This window comes from Hemiscyllium ocellatum, chromosome 36 (genome assembly GCF_020745735.1).
Source record: "Hemiscyllium ocellatum isolate sHemOce1 chromosome 36, sHemOce1.pat.X.cur, whole genome shotgun sequence".
NCBI lineage: Eukaryota > Metazoa > Chordata > Chondrichthyes > Orectolobiformes > Hemiscylliidae > Hemiscyllium > Hemiscyllium ocellatum.
The window spans coordinates 19,708,753-19,728,209 of NC_083436.1; the positions used below are offsets into that span (position 1 = coordinate 19,708,753).

Sequence of the window (19,457 nt, forward strand, 5' to 3'; positions counted from 1 at the left end):
CACTGTGTCACTTCTTCAATACTCTAGAGTGTTTAAAATGTGATTGAAGATTTGTAGCTCGGGTATCCGTTGTTGTGGTTCTGCTCGCCGAGCTGGAAGTTTTTGCTGTAAACATTTCGTTCCCTGGCTAGGGAACATCATCAGTGCTGTTGGAGCCTCGTGTGAAGCGCTGCTTTGATGTTTCTTCCGGTATTTATATTGGTTTGTTCTTGCCGCTTCCGGGTGTCAGTTTCAGCTGCAGTGATTTGTATGTGGGGTCCAGGTCGATGTGTCTGTTGATGGATGTTCTTGCCGTTTCCGGGTGTCAGTTTCAGTTGTAGTGGTTTGTATGTGGGGTCCAGGTCAATGTGTCTGTTGATGGAGTTTGGGGATGAATGCCATGCTTCTAGGAATTCTCTGGCTGTTCTCTGTCTGGCTTGTCGTATGATAGTGGTGTTTTCCCAGTCAAATTCATGTTGCTGGTTGTCTGAGTGTATGGCTACTAGAGATAGCTGGTTGTGTCGTTTTGTGGCTAGCTGATGTTCATGGATGCGGATTGTTAGCTGTCTTCCTGTTTGTCCTATATAGTGTTTTGTGCAGTCCTTGCATGGTATTTTGTAAACTACGTTAGTTTGGCTCATGCTGGGTATTGGGTCCTTTGTTCTAGTGCCAACATCCACGCTCAGACAACAACTCACTAGAACAAAGGACCCAATACCCAGCATGAGCCAAACTAACGTAGTTTACAAAATACCATGCAAGGACTGCACAAAACACTATATAGGACAAACAGGAAGACAGCTAACAATCCGCATCCATGAACATCAGCTAGCCACAAAACGACACGACCAGCTATCTCTAGTAGCCATACACTCAGACAACCAGCAACATGAATTTGACTGGGAAAACACCACTATCATACGACAAGCCAGACAGAGAACAGCCAGAGAATTCCTAGAAGCATGGCATTCATCCCCAAACTCCATCAACAGACACATTGACCTGGACACCATATACAAACCACTACAACTGAAACTGACACCCGGAAACGGCAAGAACATCCATCAACAGACACATCGACCTGGACCCCACATACAAATCACTGCAGCTGAAACTGACACCCGGAAGCGGCAAGAACAAACCAATATAAATACCGGAAGAAACATCAAAGCAGCGCTTCACACGAGGCTCCAACAGCACTGATGATGTTCCCTAGCCAGGGAACGAAACGTTTGCAGCAAAAACTTCCAGCTCGGCGAGCAGAACCACAACAACTCTAGAGTGTAATTCCTCTACTCCAGGGGATTTATCAACATTAAATCCAGATTATTTTTCAAGCACTACTTCTTAATTAATACAACTTTCATTTCTGTTCACCTGCACAAGTCCCTTGGTTCTTCAGAATTTCTAAGATATTTTCTGCATCTTTCTCTGTAAAGACAAGCAAAATAGTTTCATTGTCTAGTTGGTTCCCTAATGTATTGTTCCAAAAACCAGTACACTCTCCAGAAACTTGTCCTCCACAATCTGTGTTAATTAGGCATACAAATTGGATTTGCCTATTACCATGTTGCATGCAGCTCTAACGTCCTGATTTTTTCTACCATTACTACTAAAGCTTGATATCCTTATGTTTTTTTAAAAAAATAATGCTTCCTGCCCTTTGCTGTTTCTTAGCTTCACCTAAACTGCTTGGACATCTTGATCCTTCAAGTCTAAGATCCTTTACCATTAATATACTAATCTCAATCCTTAGTAACAGCAGTACCCCACTTCCTTTACCTTTCCATGCATGTTTCTCAAATAATGAATAGATCAGTCATGGTCGCCCTTTAAAGTCTCTATAATGGCAATTAAATCACATCCATCTACCTTTATTTGTAGCTTCAACAGGAAAGTGTTTGATCCACTATAATGCCCACACTAATTTCATTCACTTTCTAATTTTGCTCGACTTTGCTAGTTCTGGTTACCAATTTAGCTTCACTCCAATCTGAATTCCCTTTCATTATTCCATATCCCTTGCCAATCTACTTTAAACCTTCCCGAATAGTAACAGCAAATCACGCAGCAATTATTCTAGTGCCAGTAAGGTGCAACGCAATTATCTTATAATGATCCTGCCAGTCCCAATTCCTGCAAAATCTGATGCCCTCCTCTTTGCATCAATTGTCCAGCTACACATTAAGCTGATCACACCTCCGACAGCTGTGTTGGTCAAGGACACACGGTGCAGCCACGACTTCCCACATACCGCAGGAGACACATTGCACATAGTCAAGCTGCCCTGCCATAATTATTATTCTAATAATGAACAGTTTGGGGAGTAAAAAACTTGACAATCAAATTCTTCCCTTCTATGCAAGTAAAAACTAGAGGTTAACGCAGCTATAAAAAAAAAGCACTGCATTCCCTTAGTTCTCTCATGCACCAAATTCTCAATTTCATTCTGTTCAGCTACAATCTACCCAAGTTACACTTAGACCCCTACATTCATGCAACACAAAGCTTAAATGGGTCACCTCTGTTAAAGCTACACAACGTTTAATTTCAGCTGCTCTTTAGTGGAGAGCTTGGTTTCTAGTTGCCAGCTGAGGGAAGAAAGAACAAAAAAATAGATGGGAACATTGTCTCAAGCAGAACACAATGATTTGGCACTAGATCAACTGCAAGAATATGGTGATTACAAGGTAACCATAAATCAAGACATCGCTGACCCTTTTCACACCACTGCCAGGAAGCCAAATCTTTTCAAAGTTAACTCTGACAAATGCCCATCTGGCATTTGTATGACTTGAGTCTAATTCATAAATGATCACCAATGTACCCAAGTCTTTTGCAGGTTATGGGCTGCCATTTTGTATATCTTCAGTCACCATAATTTTCCAGTTTGATTAACCAAACTCTGCAAGGAATTCAGGGTCTGGTACCTGGATGACAGTTTATTTCAGCTCCAACAGGCGCAACCATATTAACAGACTGAAAGAGGTGCTCCAATGTTCAGTATGATTTATTCAGTTGAACTGAAGGCACACAAATGTGAAATGTCATAGGGTAACCAATTATGAGTTAAATCCTACCAAGAATAAGATTCAAGCAATAATGTGCTACGCCCTTGAAACATTTTAGTTCAGATCATTTTTGGGCTAAGTAAATTACTGCAGTAAATTCATAGCAGATTTGGCATCCGTTGAATCATCAAGGAATGCTGTTCTATGCACTTAGAAGAAAGAGTATGACAACGCTGAATTTGTATAAAAGCCAATGTGCATAGGGAACAAGGCTGACACACTACACTGTTTTCAAAGAAATTAAGCTAAATATGATGCTTCTCAACATGGAGTAGGTGCTGCAACCTTTCATGGACAGGATAGTGTAGAGGAGAGACCAACTTTATTTGCAGATGCTATGACAAAATTGTGCTCAGAACGTGAAATATTGTCCTTGAACTTTGGACAAAGAAATTTCATAAATATTTGTATGATTGTAGCTTTAGAATTTAAACTAACCATAAATCATTGACAGCCTTGTGGAATCCAAAGTCTCCAGTACCCACATTAGCTGCACCTTAGTGCAGAGATGGGGTTTGATTTTCGTTGCTGTAAGTCTAATATTAAATGTAGATGATCATGCAGACCCAAGAGAAAAGATACATTTTTTCTTTTCATACCTAGATCAGTTGGTAGTCACAGCAAATAGTGTTGGTAGAATAACTTGCAGCACCCTGGGTTGACAAGAATGGATGACTGTATCACAAATGGATAGCGAAGACAGATCCTGGGATGTAGGAACCAGGTCATTGTTATGCAAAAAAATGAGTTGTCAGATAGTTGTGTTCGTGTCACATGGGGAGCCAGAGTTATAACTTCTGAAAAGTACAGATTGCAGTTGCTACATTGATCAAGGAGATTATAATTAGGAAAGCGCTTGAGAAAGATGAATGAGAAGCAATCTTTGGTAACAATATTCGATAAGGCCATGGTAAAACATAATGGAACATTGCAATACACATCAAGCCATAGAAAAGCTGCTGCTCTTGGCACCTTTAGAACAGAAATGGCTGCCCACGTGTGATAGATCTGTACATAGGTTTTACAGACTTTGAAGAGCAAAAGATATTTATGATAATAGATAAGCCATGTGAAAGGGTCAAGGAGCTTCTGATGAATGAAATGACAAATTGTAAAATATCCAGATTTCTGTTCGTTCACTGCTTACATGTTGCCAGAAAAGATTTTATTTGACAACAGACCTCAGCTTTAAGAGTTTGCACAATTATAGATGGACAGAGTAGAAAATAACAGAATTCCATCATATCAGCCAGCTTCCAATGAGACAGCAGAGCAGAGAGTACAAACGGTCAAGCTTGCTTGTTAAACAAATGCTAGATAAAAATCTGACAACAAAAAAATGCAGGTTATCACTGGATAACAAACCATTTTTACCTTTACCCATCACAATAGATCTCAATATTACAAGTGACAGAACACTAACTGAATCAGTTTTAAGGAAAAAACCTAGAATGAAGCTTTCCATTAGTGATGCCACATTTTCTAGACCCTAGTCCTATCATGATTCTCTTCAGGTCTTGATCAGGTGAGAAACCGTCAGACAGAGTCATGATAGGGATACAGTGAGTGAAAGAAGACACATTGAGTCAAAACTTTTAGTCTTGGATTCATCACAAACAAAATGCAAGAAATCAGCATTAGAAGGTAATAGCAGAATATATATCATGAAGGGGGCACTGATTAATTGGACCAAAGTTGACAAGGCGATGCTGTAAAAACTATTTATTGATTCAATTAACTGATTAAATTCAAACTAGGCAAGTCGACTCTAATTGGTTAGAGTGCTGCCTCACAGAAACAGTAAAGACTGGCTGTGTCCACTGCCCTTTCCTCAGTGAAAACAAGGCAGTGTGGTTATATTCCTTTTACACAGCAAAAGCAGAATGCTATGTGTTAATAAATATTGCTTCAAGCATGTACAAATGAATCACCGACACTTTAAGAGTATGTATTTTAATATAATTGTAATTCTAAATGTTGATCTCAATTGATTTCCAGTATAATTGGTGCAGTCAAGACTATTTGATACAAGTCGTCAACTGCATAATCACATCTAAAAACACAATGTTATGTATGAATTTTGAAAGCACAGGCTAGTTAAGCACAATCAGCAGTCACACAAATCTGCTGTTTGACAGTTCACAAGTCATGGGGAAGCATGAGCTACATACCTTTCAGAAATCTGAAGTTGAACCAGGTTAGAACACTCAAGTGATTTAAGTGGCTACCAGGGAGGGGTGCAAAAACATATGGTCCTCACACACACTTGGTCAACATGCTTGCCAGCTGAAAGGTTACATTTGTACTTGCTTGTCAAGTTTCAACTTCATAAGATTATGAAAATGAAGTGAGTTCTGAAGAATCAAACAAGTCTGATGAATCAAAGTTGGGATAGAAGTACAGAACCAATAGTTACACCAACACAAGGAGTGCCAGAAACCAGCTCAAATCCATGTCAGAAAAGAACAGACATGTTTGATGAAGTCAACAACTCAATTGTACGTCTAGGTCAAAATCAGTTGGAGGAACTGCCTCAGTTCAATGTGGATGTAGGGATTTTCCACAGTTAAGGAGGCGGTAACATTTTAGGAATACAATATCAGTAATTAAGTGATTGATGAATAAGTAAAAAGGACTAAGACTGTGTGGAACTTTAAAACAGAACGCAACTTTCCCATTAGAGGAAGGAATGTTACAGCCCCCTCATGTGGCCATTTGTCTAAATATAAATGACAAAACTAGATTAAATTGGTCTGCTACTGACCCATATTGTTTATATGATTGTGTGCAAATTTATGCTACTAACCATAACTTAAATTGTTAATTTTAATGATACAATTTAATATACATTAGATCGGGCCTGTAAACCATGCAGCTGTAGAAAACTATGCAAAAAAAAACTCAATACAGTTTTTCGACACAATAAAAACATTTTCATGCAGTCAACATCAGTAACATTAAATTCGTTTGCACAGTATCAATTGATTTAAACTGGCTCGCAGAAAAGCCAGTAACCTATCCCCAAGTTTAAAAGTACATAGTTGAATTGTACATTAGGATCTCAAGAACAATAATGTGGATTCATGTCAAGTGGATCTCCAGACCTTTTTCCTTGAAAACATGGAGGCAAGAAGAGACATCAATATGATATAACACAGTTGTACAACTATCTATTTTCAATGAACATCACAAAGATGGTACCTTCTAAAAATTTTAGAGGTATTACAGTAAGGATGCCATGCCTTTTTAACTCAGAGAGGAAGTTAGCAGTCTTGAACATAAATTCTGCGGCAGGAAAACAACATTCATAGTGCGTTTGTCGCTTAAACACTTCTGCACCCGGGTGGACAAACAAGACGTGAAGAAGCACTCACCCTGTAGCCCTCAAGGTCCCGCATTTGAATTTGTAGAAGGGAAAGGTCTCTTAAAATCTGAAGATTGTCTTTGTCCCATTTTAGCGCATTCCGGTAGCATTTGATGGCTTCATCATATTTCTTATCTGATCTCTGAAGGAGACCATAAACGTGCCAGCCTGTGCCATAGTCAAGAAAAACTGCATCTGCAATTTTCATGAGTTCCTACTTACAAAGGTTTCATACTACTACACGGTTTAACATAACTTTATGTGGATATAATTTCCCTCTGATACAAGATCCCTCTCACGTTTTATAATACTACTACTACAAAATAATGAGTACTAAAGGCAATAATATCTTAAACTGCAAAAGGAAACAGCACCAGGAGTACTAAGTATGAGCAAAACTAACAGCATTCTATTATTGAATAGTGACAAACAATGTATTAGAGGCTAGTGCAACATGAAAAAGCAATGTTGTTAGAGGCTTGTGACTGCGTTTGGTAATCTAGAATGATTATAACAAATTGTATCATGAACAATCAGGTTACAATGATCTGCAATATTAGCACTTGCTACAGCTGCATCAGCTCCCTGCAAGTAATGATAGTCAATTTGGAAACAACCAGCAGCTCATTCTCACAACCAGCAGTTACTATTTGTCCTTGGTGGAAAAGATTTGTTGGATATTGAATTTAAGATAAAACTCAATTTTCAACACATGAACTACGCAAAACAAAGTACAGTTGTGAATAGCCCAAGGTTTGTTTAAAATGATGGCTTCTCAGGGGAGTATAGGACTAACTGCTGGTATTGTAACTGATTCTATTGTAATGAGGGGTATGTCAGGTTTTAAATGATCAATTGTAATACAGGACGCTCCAGTCTGGGGCACAGACAGGTGTTTCAGTGGCCATCAGTGAGACATCAGGACGGTGTGTTACCTCTCTGATGTCAGGGTTAAGGTTGCCTTGGACAAGGTGCAGGATATTCTGAAAATGGAGTGACCAGCAGGAGGTTGTTGTGCACTTTGTACCTGTGCCATGTACTAATGACAGTAGGATTACAAAGATAAAGCAGATGAATGCATGGTTGAGAAACTGGTGCAAGGGAAAAGGATACACATTTCTGGATGTTTGTGATTGCTTTGGGGTAGAAATGACTTGAATTGGAAGGGAGACAATATCACAGTGTGGAAACAGGCCCTTCAGCCCAGCAAGTCCACACTGACCCCCTGAAGAGTATCCCACCCAGACCCATTCCCCTACCTTATTACTCTACACTTACCCCTTACTAATGCACCCAACCTACTCATCCCTGAACACTATGGGCAATTTAGCACGGCCAATTTACCTAATTTGCACATCTTTGTGATTGTGGGAGGAAACCAGAGCACCCGGAGGAAACCCATGCCTAGCCCGGGAGAATGTGCAAACTCCACACAGACAATCACCCGAGGCTGGAATCAAACCTGGGTCCCTGGCGCTGTGAGACAGCAGTACTAACCACTGAGCCACCATGCCTCCCACTCGAACCTTACAGGGAAATTTGCCAGTGCTACTCAGGAGGCTTTAAATGAATTGGGGAAGGATGAGTGAGGGACCAAAAGCGAGAGTAAGAAAAGCATAAAGGCTGAGGCTGGTTCAATAGATAAGAGGAGCAAGACTAATAGTCAAGGCAAATAAGAGTTTGGCAGAGAATGAGGTTTGACTGATAAATGAAACTGCATTTACTTCAATGCAAGAGGCCTGGCAGATAAGGCAGATGAACTAGGGTCTGGGATATCATAGCTATGACAGAAATATGGCTCAGAACTGACAATTGAATGGCATGGGGTATAGGAAGGATAGAGAGATGAGAGAGGAAGGGGAGTGACGCCTTTGGATAGGGAGAACATCACGGCTGTACTTAGGGAGGATATTTATGGAAGATCATCCAGTGAAGTTATATGGGTGGAATCTAAAAATAAGAAAGGATGATTATCTTGTAGGCACGTATTATAGGCCCCCCGAATAGTCAGCAGGAAATTGAGAAGCAAATAAGTAAAGAGATTGTAGATATCTGAGAGGAAAATCGGGTTGAAATGGTCGGAGATTTTAACTTTCCAAACACTATGACAGCCCCAGTCAGTGTTCAGGGCTTGGATGGACAGGAATTTGTTAAGTGCACAAGATTCAATCTGTGGATATACCTACCAGAGTAGGAGCATTACTTGACTTTCTGTTGGGAAATAAGGTATGGCAAGTGACTGAGGTGTCAGTGATATGGCAATTGATCATATTTCTATTAGTTTTAAATAGTTATCAGAAAGATTAGGACTGAAGTAGTAGTTAACGCTTTCAATTTCAGCAAGGCGAATTTTGACTGTATTAGACAGGAACTTTCGAAAATTGACTGGGGGAAGACTATTCAGAGGTAAAGGGATGGTTGGAAAGTGAGAGGCCTTCACAAGTGAACAAATAAGAGTTCAGAGACTGTATCTTCCTGTTAGAAGGAAGGGCTAGGTTGGGAATGATGGATGACCAGAAAAATGGAGGCTCTGGTCAACATAAAGGAAGAGGAATATATCAGGTATAAATTGCTGGGACCAAGTGAATCCCCGGAAAATTATAAGAGTTGTAGGAGTATACTTAAGAAGGAAATCAGGAGGACAAAAAGGGGACATGAGACAGCTTTGGCAAATAGACTTAAGGAGAATCCAAAGAGATTCTACAAGTACACTAAGGGCAAAAGAGCAACTAGGGAGAGAATAGGGCCCCTTAAAAGTCAATGTGGCTGTCTGTGTGTGAAATCATAGGAGATGGGTGAGATACTCAACAAATATTTTACATTAGTAATTACTGTGCAGAAGGACATGGAAGCTAGGGAATTTGGGAAATAAACAGTTATGTCTTAAAAAGAGTTCATATTACACAAGAGGTGGTACTAGAGGTTTTAAAACGCACAAAGGTATATAAATCCCTGGGACCTGATCAGATGCTACCCAGAACTTTGAGGAAAGCTAAGGAAAAGATTGCTTGACCTCTTGCTAAGATATCTGTATCATTGATAGCCATGGCTGAGGTGTTGGAAGACTGAAGGTTGGCCATTTAGTGCAATTATTTAAGAAAGGCTGTAAGGTAAAGGCAGGAACTATGCACCAGTGAGTCTTACCTCAGTGCTGTGTAAATTGTTGGAGAGTATTCCGAGGGACAGCATTTATTTGCATTTGGAAAGGCAAGGGATAGTCAGCATGACTGCGCGTGGGGAATCATGTCTCACTAACTTGACTGAATTTTTTTTTGAAGGTGTGAGAAAGAAGATTGAAGGCAGCAGAGGGATACATGTTATCTATACAGACTTCAGCAAAGCATTTGATAAGGCTCGACATGGTAGACTTGTTAGCAAGGTTAGGTCACATGGAATCCACGGGGAGTTAACCAATTGGATACTAAATTGGCTTCCTCTTATGTAGAACATAGGAAGTAGTTGAGGTTTACTTTTCGGAATGGAGGCCTGTGATCAGCTTGACCCACAAGGATTGGTGCTTTGCGTCATTTTGTGTAAATGATTTGGATGTTATCAAGAGGTAAGTTTGCAGATGACACCAAAATAGATGGCGTAATGGACAGGGAAGAGTACAAGAGGGCCTTAATCAGATGGGCCAAGGAATGGCAGATGGAAATTTAATTTAGATAAATGTGAGGTGTTGCATTTTGGTAAGGTAAACCGGGGCAGAAAATACACAGTAGATTTTGAGAAGATTTGTAGCTCAAGTTGCGTTTCTGGATGTAGGTTTGCTCGTTGAGCTGGAAGGCTCCACCGCAGCAAGCAACCTAGTATACAATAAATGCTAAGGCCCTGGGAAATGTTGCTGAACAAAGGGATGAAGGGGTGCAGGTGCACAGTTCCTGGAAAGTGGAGTCATAGGTAGGCAAGGTGCTGAAGGCAGCCTTTGGAACACTTACCTTCACCGGTTATAACATTGAGTATCAGAGTTGGGAATAACATGTTGCGGCTATACAGGACATTGGTTGGGCCACTTTTGGAATAGTATGCAATTCTAATCACCTTTCTACAGGAAGTTTGTTGTTAAACTTGAGAGAGTGCAGAAAGGATTTACAACGATGTTGCCAGGACTGAAGGGTTTGAACTGTCAGGACAGGTTGAATAGGCTGGGGTATTCTCCCTGGAGCATCAGAGGCTGAGGGGTGACCAAGTAGACATTTACAAAATCATGAAAGGTACAGATAGGGTGAATAGCCATGGTCTTTTTCCTAGGGTGGGGGTTCCAAAACTAGGGGACACAGGTTTATGATGAGAAGGATATTGCTTAAAAAAGATGTGAGAAGTACCTTTTCACACAGAGGATGGTGCTATATATAACTAGTTCGCAGAAGACGTAGTGGAGATGATATAATTACAACATTTCAAAGACACCGGGATGGATATATTAATCGGAAAAGTTTGGGGGATCTCGGCTAAGTGCTGATAAATGGGTCGAGGTTAGATTGGGATGTCTGGTCAGCACAGATGATTTGGACGAAGAGTCACAGGGCACGGACAGACCCTATGCCATTATCATTGAACAATGTCAGCCAGAATGGCTCGCCTATAAAATAACAGCTCTTCACACAGAGATACTGTAACACCGCCAAGAAATTCGCTTATTTGAGTTCACAACAATAAAAGTGAAGCTTGAAAAAAAAAGCACAAAAGAGAGGTTTAATTTTGATATTACTTGGGATGCAAGCATTTGATGTTTAATGTAGCAATATCAATTATTATAAACAGGAATGGTGGCCTCATCATGGCTAACAAGGGAAATTATGAATAGTATTAGATCCAAAGAAGGGACATTTGAATTGGCCAAAAGAAGATCTGAGAATTGGCAGCAGTTTAAGACTGAAGCAAAAAAGAACGGGACTGTTTAAGAGGCATGAGGAATAGAGTATGAGTGTAAGCTTGTGATGAATATATAAACTGAGCACAAAAGATTCACAAGTATGTGAAGACAAAAAGATTAGTTTAGAAAATGTACATCCCTTACAGTCAGAAATAAAATAAATAGTAATGAGTCTCGCAGGTAATGTCTCAAAAATGTTTAGGAACAAAGGGTTTGTAAGAGGAAGGAAATCAGTATTAGAAGGAAAATGGTGTTGGGGAAATTACGATTAGATTAAATTCTCTACAACAGGGAAACAGGCCCTTCAGCCCGAGTCCACAGTGACTCCCCCCCCCCCCCCCCACCCCCCCCCGAAGAGTTACCAACCCAGACCCATTCCCTGACCCAACAATTACCCTTGACTAATGCACCTAACACTATGGGCAGTTTAGCATGGCCAACTCACCTGACCTGCACATCTTTAGATTGTGGGAGGAAACCCAAGCAGACATGGGGAGAATGTGCAAACTCCACACAGGCAGTAAGACTGAGGTGAGAATTGAACCCAGATCCCTGGCGCTGTGAGGCAGCAATGCTAACCACTGAGCCATGACAGCAAAGACCAATAAACCCCAGGGCTCAATGATCTACATCACAGTGTAGTAAAGAAGTGGCTCTAGAAACAGTGGATGCAATGGTGGTCATATTCCAAGATTCTACATACTCTGGAACAATGTCTACAGATTAGAGGGGTTGCACACATTTCTAAGGTAAAAATACTAGAGTCCATTGTAAAAGATTTAACAGTAGTTGACTTGGAAAGAGTGACAGGATCAGACACAGTCAGCATGGATTTACAAACAGGAAATCATACTGGATAATTCCAGCGAAATTTTTCAAGGATATAAATAATACGTTGATGGGGAAAGCATGGATGTGGGCTACATGGACTTTCAGAAAGCTTGAAATATGTTCCTACACAAGAGGTTAGCATGTAAAATGAAAACATTTTGGATTGCTGGTAGTATACTGATATGAGTACCACCTGATAAAGGAGCAGCGCTCCGAAAGCTAGTGCTTCCAAATAAACCTGTTGGACTATAACCTGGTGTTGTGTGATTTTTAAACTTTATATGGGTAGAGAACTGTTTGGCAGACAGGAAACAAAGAGTAGGAACAAATTAGTCTTTTTGTGGTCGTGGACAGTGACTAGTGAGATCAGTGGTATTCATAATCTATACTAATTATTTAGATATGAGAACTGAAAATCATATTTCCAGGTTTGCTGATGACAAAAACCGAGTGGGAGGGTGAACTGTGAGGAAACTAGAGATGATTCTGTATGGTTGGACAAGTTGAATGACTGGGTAAATGAACTGCAGGCTAGGTACAGAGGAATCTCGATTATCTGCCATTCGATTATCCGAATTTTGGATTATCTGAACAAGACAGCAAGGTATCAACACTTGGGGTTAAACTGTGGTGTGGCTTTGATTATCTGAATCAAGTACTCCCCTCCCGTGTCCTTCGAATAATCAAGGCTCTTCTGCATAATGTGGATAAATGTGAGATATCTGAAATGGCAAGAGGTTGGAAAAGAGGGAGATGCAACAAGATTTGGGTGCTGTTGTACATCAGTCATTGAAAGCAAACATGCAGGTGCAATAGGCTGTGAAGGCAGCAAAGGGCATGCTGGACTTCATAACAAGAGGATTAGAGTACAGAGATGCAGCAACTGTACACAGCAATGATGAAACCACATCTGGAGTAGTGCGTGTAGTTTTGGTCTCCCTATTTTAGGAAGGATGTTCTGGCTATGGAGGGATCGCAACAAGCATTTACTCCCGAGATGGCAGGAATTCCATATGGACAGAGCCTGGATCAGTTAGGACCATGCTGACTGAAGTTTAGAAGAATAAAGGCTGGATCTGATAGAAATCTTTAAAATACGAATCTTTAAAATACAAATCCAGATGCCATTTAAATGTTGCAATTGTACTAGACTCCACCAATTCCTCTGGCAGCTCATTCCATTCATATACCACCCTCAGTGAAAAAGTTGCCCCTTAGGAATCTCTTATATCTTTCTCCTCTCACCCTAAACCTACGCCCTCCCGTTCTGGAATCCCCCACCCCAGGGAAAAAGACTTTGTCTATTTACCCTATCCATGCCCCTCATGATTTTATAAACCTCTACAAAGTCACCCCTCAACCTCCGATGGTCTAGGGAAAACAGCCCTAGCCCAATTCAACCTCTCCCTGTAGCTCAAATCTTCTAACCCTGGCAACATCCTTGTAAATCTTTTATGAACCCTTTCAAGTTTCACAACAACTTTCCGAGAGAGGTAAATGCAGAAACGATTGTTCCTGATGACCAGGAATCAAGAACCAGGGATCACTGAATGAGGATATGGGATGGTCCATTCAGAACTGAAAAGAAGGAATATCAATCTTCAGTTAAGAGAGTGGTGCTCGAGTGGAATTCTCTGCCACAGAAAGCAATGGAGACCAAAACACAATGCTTTAAGAAAGAGCTAGATATTGTTTTTTAGGGTTAACGGGATCAAAGGGAATGGAGTTATAAAGAGAGGTTGGATAGGCTGGGAGGTTTTTCCCTGGACATAGGAGGCGGAGGGGTGACCTTATAGACTCTTTGTGATTTTTAAGAGGATTTGTAGCTCAGGTGGAGGTTCAGGTTGTAAGTTTTCTTGTTCACCTCGCAGGTTCGTTTTCAGATGCTAGGTAACATAATCAATGAGCCTTCGGTGAAGCGCCGATGTTCTCTCCCACTGTCTGTGTGTGTGTGTGTCCCGATCTCTCTTGAGGTGGGTGATATCATTTCCAGTTCTTTTTCTCAGCATTTGGTAAATGGGGTCCAAATTGATGTGTTGATTGATGGCGCTCCGATTTGGCCTCTTGTAATTCCCATGCGTGTCGCTGTTTATCCTGTCCTAGGATGGTTGTATTGTCCATTTTTTTTTTAGATTAGACTTACAGTGTGGAAACAGGCCCTTCGGCCCAACAAGTCCACACCGACCCGCCGAAGCGCAACCCACCCATACCCTTACATTTACCCCTTACCTAACACTACGGGCAATTTAGCATGGCCAATTCACCTGACCCGCACATCTTTGTGACTGTGGGAGGAAACCGGAGCACCCGGAGGAAACCCACGCAGACACGGGGAGAATGTGCAAACTCCACACAGTCAGTCGCCTGAGTCGGGAATTGAACCCAGGTCTCTGGTGCTGTGAGGCAGCAGTGCTAACCACTGTGCCACCGTGCCGTCCATGTAGAGGCTTATAAAATCATGAGGAGCACAGATAACATGAATAGCCAAGATATTTTCCCTCTGGTAGGAGAGTCCAAAACCAGAAGGTATAGCTTTAAAGTGAAAGGCGAAACCCTTCAAAGGGGCCTAAGGGACACCTTTTTCACAAAGGGTGGTGAATATACAGAACATGCTGCCAGAGGAAAATGGTGGAGGTAAGTACAGCTACGACACTTACAACATATTTGGACAGGCAAATGGATAGATAATGTTTAGAGGGATATGGGCAAAATGCAGACAAATGGGACTAGTTCAATTTAGGAAATTTTGTCGGCTTAGACGAGTTGGGCCGAAAGCTGTTTCCATGCTGTATGACTCTATGGAAGAAAGTGGAATAAATTGTTGTGTAGATGCAAAGGCTTATTCCTGCTCCAATTTCTAGGTTTCTACATTGTAAACATGCACAGGCATTATAGGTGTTGGCATTTTTGACTAGTGCATTAAATTTAGAACAGGATTAAACAGCAAGGTGATTTTGAAAAAAAGTCTTGGGAGGTAAATACTCATTCTATATAAACTTGACAGAACAGGGAGTCGGCCATTCAATCCTTCAAAACAGCTCTGACAAGATCAGAATTAGAAACAGGTGAAGACCACAATTTTAACTTGGTGACATTTGGGTAGTTACATAAATCAGAAAATAAGATGGTGAGATTGGACAAAACAGAACATGATGACAGCCCAAATGGGCACTTCTGTTCCACGAGAAGATTAAACACTTTGGCAGCCCTTTTGGATTCCAATTTACTTGATTATGTCCACAAAAGAACCCAAAGACCTGTATCTAATGAATAGCTGAATTTTACAAGCATGGGTGCCAGTTATCACAGTCGGCTGGACAGCTGGTTTGCGATACAGCACAGGTTCAACTCCCTCACCGAAAGTCACCAGGATGGTCCCACTTTCTTGACACCCCCAACCCTCTGGTCAGAGGCATGGTGACCCTCAGATTAAACCACCTCCAGTAGTCTCTCGCCTTCTAATGAGAAAACAGTCAGAATATTCTCTAAGACTGCAGCAACAATCAATCATTATCTCCTCTACTCTTGGCAAAAAAAATACTGAAAAAGGATACAGACATGACTCTTCAGATCATTGCGAAGGCCTCGCCGCACATACTCATATGCTTCTTCCTTTTTCCCCAAGCAGTTTAGAGTCAAACCCTTCATCGCCAGGGTCTCTGCAAAATTAAAGTGTACTGAATATGTCACCACTGATTTGACAATTTTATTATAAGATCACAGGTGTGCTATGATTTAAATTATAGTTCTGATTGCCAACCTAACAGGAATTCAGTTTAAGCATTTCTTCTGATATTCCTTAACCAGTATTTATTCTTTACTTGATACATACAGATCTGGAATGTATTAGCAACCTTTCCTCAAGTTTTTGTTACTCTTAAGTTCAATACTAGATAAAGAAAATTGATGTTCAATTGTTCCCTCTGCACATTTTATGGTCTGCATCTCTTGCTGATGTGCATCAGACAAGAATGGTAATAATTATATCACTTACAGAATAACTGATCGCGTCTAACTCAGATTTTCATCAAAACCAAAATTCACTATGCACGCAATATTAAGTGTTTATAACAGGATCATACTTAGGCATGCGCCCGAAATATCGATTATCCTGCTCCTCGGATGCTACCTGACATGCTGTGCCTTTCCAGCACCACATACTTGACTCTGATCTTTAACACCTGCAGTCCTCACTTTCTCCATATTTGTATACAGTAGTTTTGTTAGAAAGAATACATTGACAGTAATAACTATACACTCTAGGCATTAACAATCACGCAAGATTGTGACAAATTATTATTTGGCAGTTATCTGTAATTCTGACTAACTCCTTGGCATAAGGAATTAGTCCGAAATGAATAAAAACAATGTGAAGCACTTCTATGATTTCTTGCTAGTATTACGTTTATCTTCTTTTCTGCCCTCAATTGATAACCTTCTGGTTCACGTGGCTCAGAGTTACAGCAGGTGAAGCTTTTGTCCTTTAGCTCAAGGGAGCAGATCTTCAACAAATGAAGTACACTATCTGCCCTCATTACTATTACTTTTTACTAATTTCACAACGATAACAGTGAAATCACAACAGCACTGAACAATTTTATTCCAAGTACACCTAAACACAGCTTCAAAATAACTGTCAAATTATTTAGATACATTATAGGAAAGAAAGCTATTGTGCTTCATAGCTGTACTTTCAGACCTAACAGATCTTTATATCAGGCTAACACAGGTCAATTAGTACTCTCAGTGAAGGAATAGTTCAGACTTTATTATTAATTAAAGATTAATATAACAAAAATGAAATATTCCATATCCTGATAAAAGAGCAGCTTCCACCTCACTAAGAACTTAGGGAATAGGTCTGTTTGAAACAAGGACCCTATACAGGTTTTCACTTCGTTCTCTCTGCCCAGTCCACCACAACAACCATGTGCACAAATATCTCCCCAACTAGGAGAATCTCTCTCTCGTTTGTGGAGATCAAAAGATTGCAGCAATGGAAAGTTAAACTCAAATCTCAATTCATAACTTAGCAATAAGTAGAAAGCCCCATCCAAGAACCAAATCAAATAGGCCTATCATTTAGATGAGGTACTTGCTCCATCTCCCAGGGCTAAGTGGCTTTGCATCCTCCATTTCTAGTTCAAAGATGCTGAAGCCAGCTGGAGTACCTTTACTGACCTGAACATTTTTGCACAGATCAAGTATTGAGCCTAGCAAAATTAGTGCTCTGTCTAAAAAACAAAACAGAAGTATAACATTATAAAAGTAGTGATGGAAATACGCAGAAGTCAGTGTTTCTCTGCAAAGAGAAAAGAATGGCGGACATTTCCTCAAAATTCTAAGTACATATCCTTAGAGTCCACTGTTGGATTATTCACTTAGTGTTTATATTTATGGAATCAGGAGGCCACCAAAGTACATGCAACTTGACACTGACTGTATTCAGCAGACAAAAACTCAAATGTCAATTAAAGCCAGGAGTTTAATCATAAACCTACTGAAATAACGGATGTGAATTTTGCTTTCCAACAACTAGAGCACAGTTTAACAAGTTAATTTTGGATAATTTCTGTAAAATTGTAAACGGAATGTTTCTAAGTTCCAACTGTACAATGAAATCAGTTGTAGGTCATCTTAGTGCGTTGGGAGGATCAGATTAATACATTTTTCACCATCTTGGATGACTGCAGAGCTGCTGACCTTAAAATCAAAAGAAAGCTAGACTGTTTAAACACAAAAAGTGGAACAAACAGCTCCATTACCATACCATACAGAGAGACAATAGTAAAAACCTAAATATTACTTTGTAGGACATGATAAATTGTGATTCATTTCAAATAATGAAGTTACATTTAAACCAGGTAGTTAGAACAGCTTTCAAAAGCACTAACTATTACATAATTGACAGCAATTCATCAACTAGTTACGTGTAAAACAGTTGGGCCACAAACATCCCAGGTCCAATGATCTATCAAGGCAGGGATAGTAGTACTTGAGTTTGTTGATTATGATGGAAATATAGCAACCTTACTGGTAAATGCATGCAAATGGATATCTGGTGGTACAGAATCTGGTGGTGCTAGGAGCAAGAATAATATGAATAAACTCATGACCAAGTGCAAGTAGCACTTAATTCCTTCTCCTCCTACTGACAAACCATGTTCCTCCCACACACAAAGACCCTTCCAAACTACCACCCACACACTCTTAACGGAGTGCCAATCAAAAAACAAATAAAATGCAAATCAAATGGTAGAGAAAATATATGTTAAGAGTCTAGTTCAACACAATAAATCAGATGAATAATTAGACAAATGTTCAATGATGAATAGAAATGTCCACTGTTACAATGGACACGAGAACTTCGTGGAATATTGGATGTTATGGCAAACATTACAGTACAAAATGCCAAAACATAACAGTAGCCCTATATAAAATCTTACTAATAACAGTCTTGGGCTCTATTCCATGAGAAGGCAAGAGGATCTATCATAGAATCCCTGTAGTGTGGAAAGAGGAAATTCGGAAAGTTTACACTGATCCTCTGATCCCAGCATCACCAACTCCCCACTCACTCCACTAATATATCCCCACAATCTTGCATTTACCACTGCTTAACCCAACTAACATGGACTACAGGGCAACTGTTTTTTTAGCTTGGCCAATCCACCTAATCTGTACATCTATGGACTGTGGGAGGAAACCAGAGCACCTGGCAGAAACCCACGCAGGTACAGGTAGAACACGCTGACTCCACACAGAGCCACCGAAGGTTGGAATTGAAACTGGGTCCCTGGTGCTGTGAGGCAGAAGTGCTAACTACTAAACAACTGTGCCACCCTGGAACACCAATTTTGTACTTGATATATTAATATTCCAACGACAATTTGAAATTGGAAATAGAGGTGAGATTCGTATGACAGCAGGAAACTTTTGGTTTTATAATAGATCTTACCATTGTGGAAACAGGAAAAGACTCAAGTTTAATCAACCTTTAATTTTTTTTCATGTTTGTATTTTATAGGTTGAAAGAAGGGTCAGAAAATATGTCATGCATTCCACTTCTAACAACATTAATAAAATATCAGCAAGCTACCAGTATTACAGGTAAAAATACTGCAGGTTCTCCTTGTCTCAAATTGTTAGGCATCGTTGCAGATTTTTCCTCCAATTCTTGACAAATGAAATATCAACTGATTCGCTGTTTTCAATAGTGTAATTAATATACTTATTTTCTTTTATTGTATAATTAAATTCCTTTTATTTGTGAAATCTTATTTTAATTCATTTCCCGCATTACTGTTTTTCCTTTCCTGTCAATAAATCCAGCTCA

At 40.1% G+C, this 19,457-nt stretch overlaps 1 protein-coding gene across 1 annotated transcript in view; it reads right to left on the reverse strand.

Moving 5' to 3' along the window:
* Nucleotides 1-19,457, reverse strand: part of naa15a (N-alpha-acetyltransferase 15, NatA auxiliary subunit a) — a 98,494-nt gene that overhangs the window by 47,350 nt on the left and 31,687 nt on the right. Inside the window, exons 3-4 of the mRNA XM_060851777.1 lie at nucleotides 15,676-15,780; nucleotides 6,425-6,582 (exon numbers count right to left, since the gene is read on the reverse strand). Of these exons, the coding sequence (XP_060707760.1) occupies nucleotides 6,425-6,582; nucleotides 15,676-15,780 (263 nt within the window). The remainder of the gene's footprint in view (nucleotides 1-6,424; nucleotides 6,583-15,675; nucleotides 15,781-19,457) is intronic.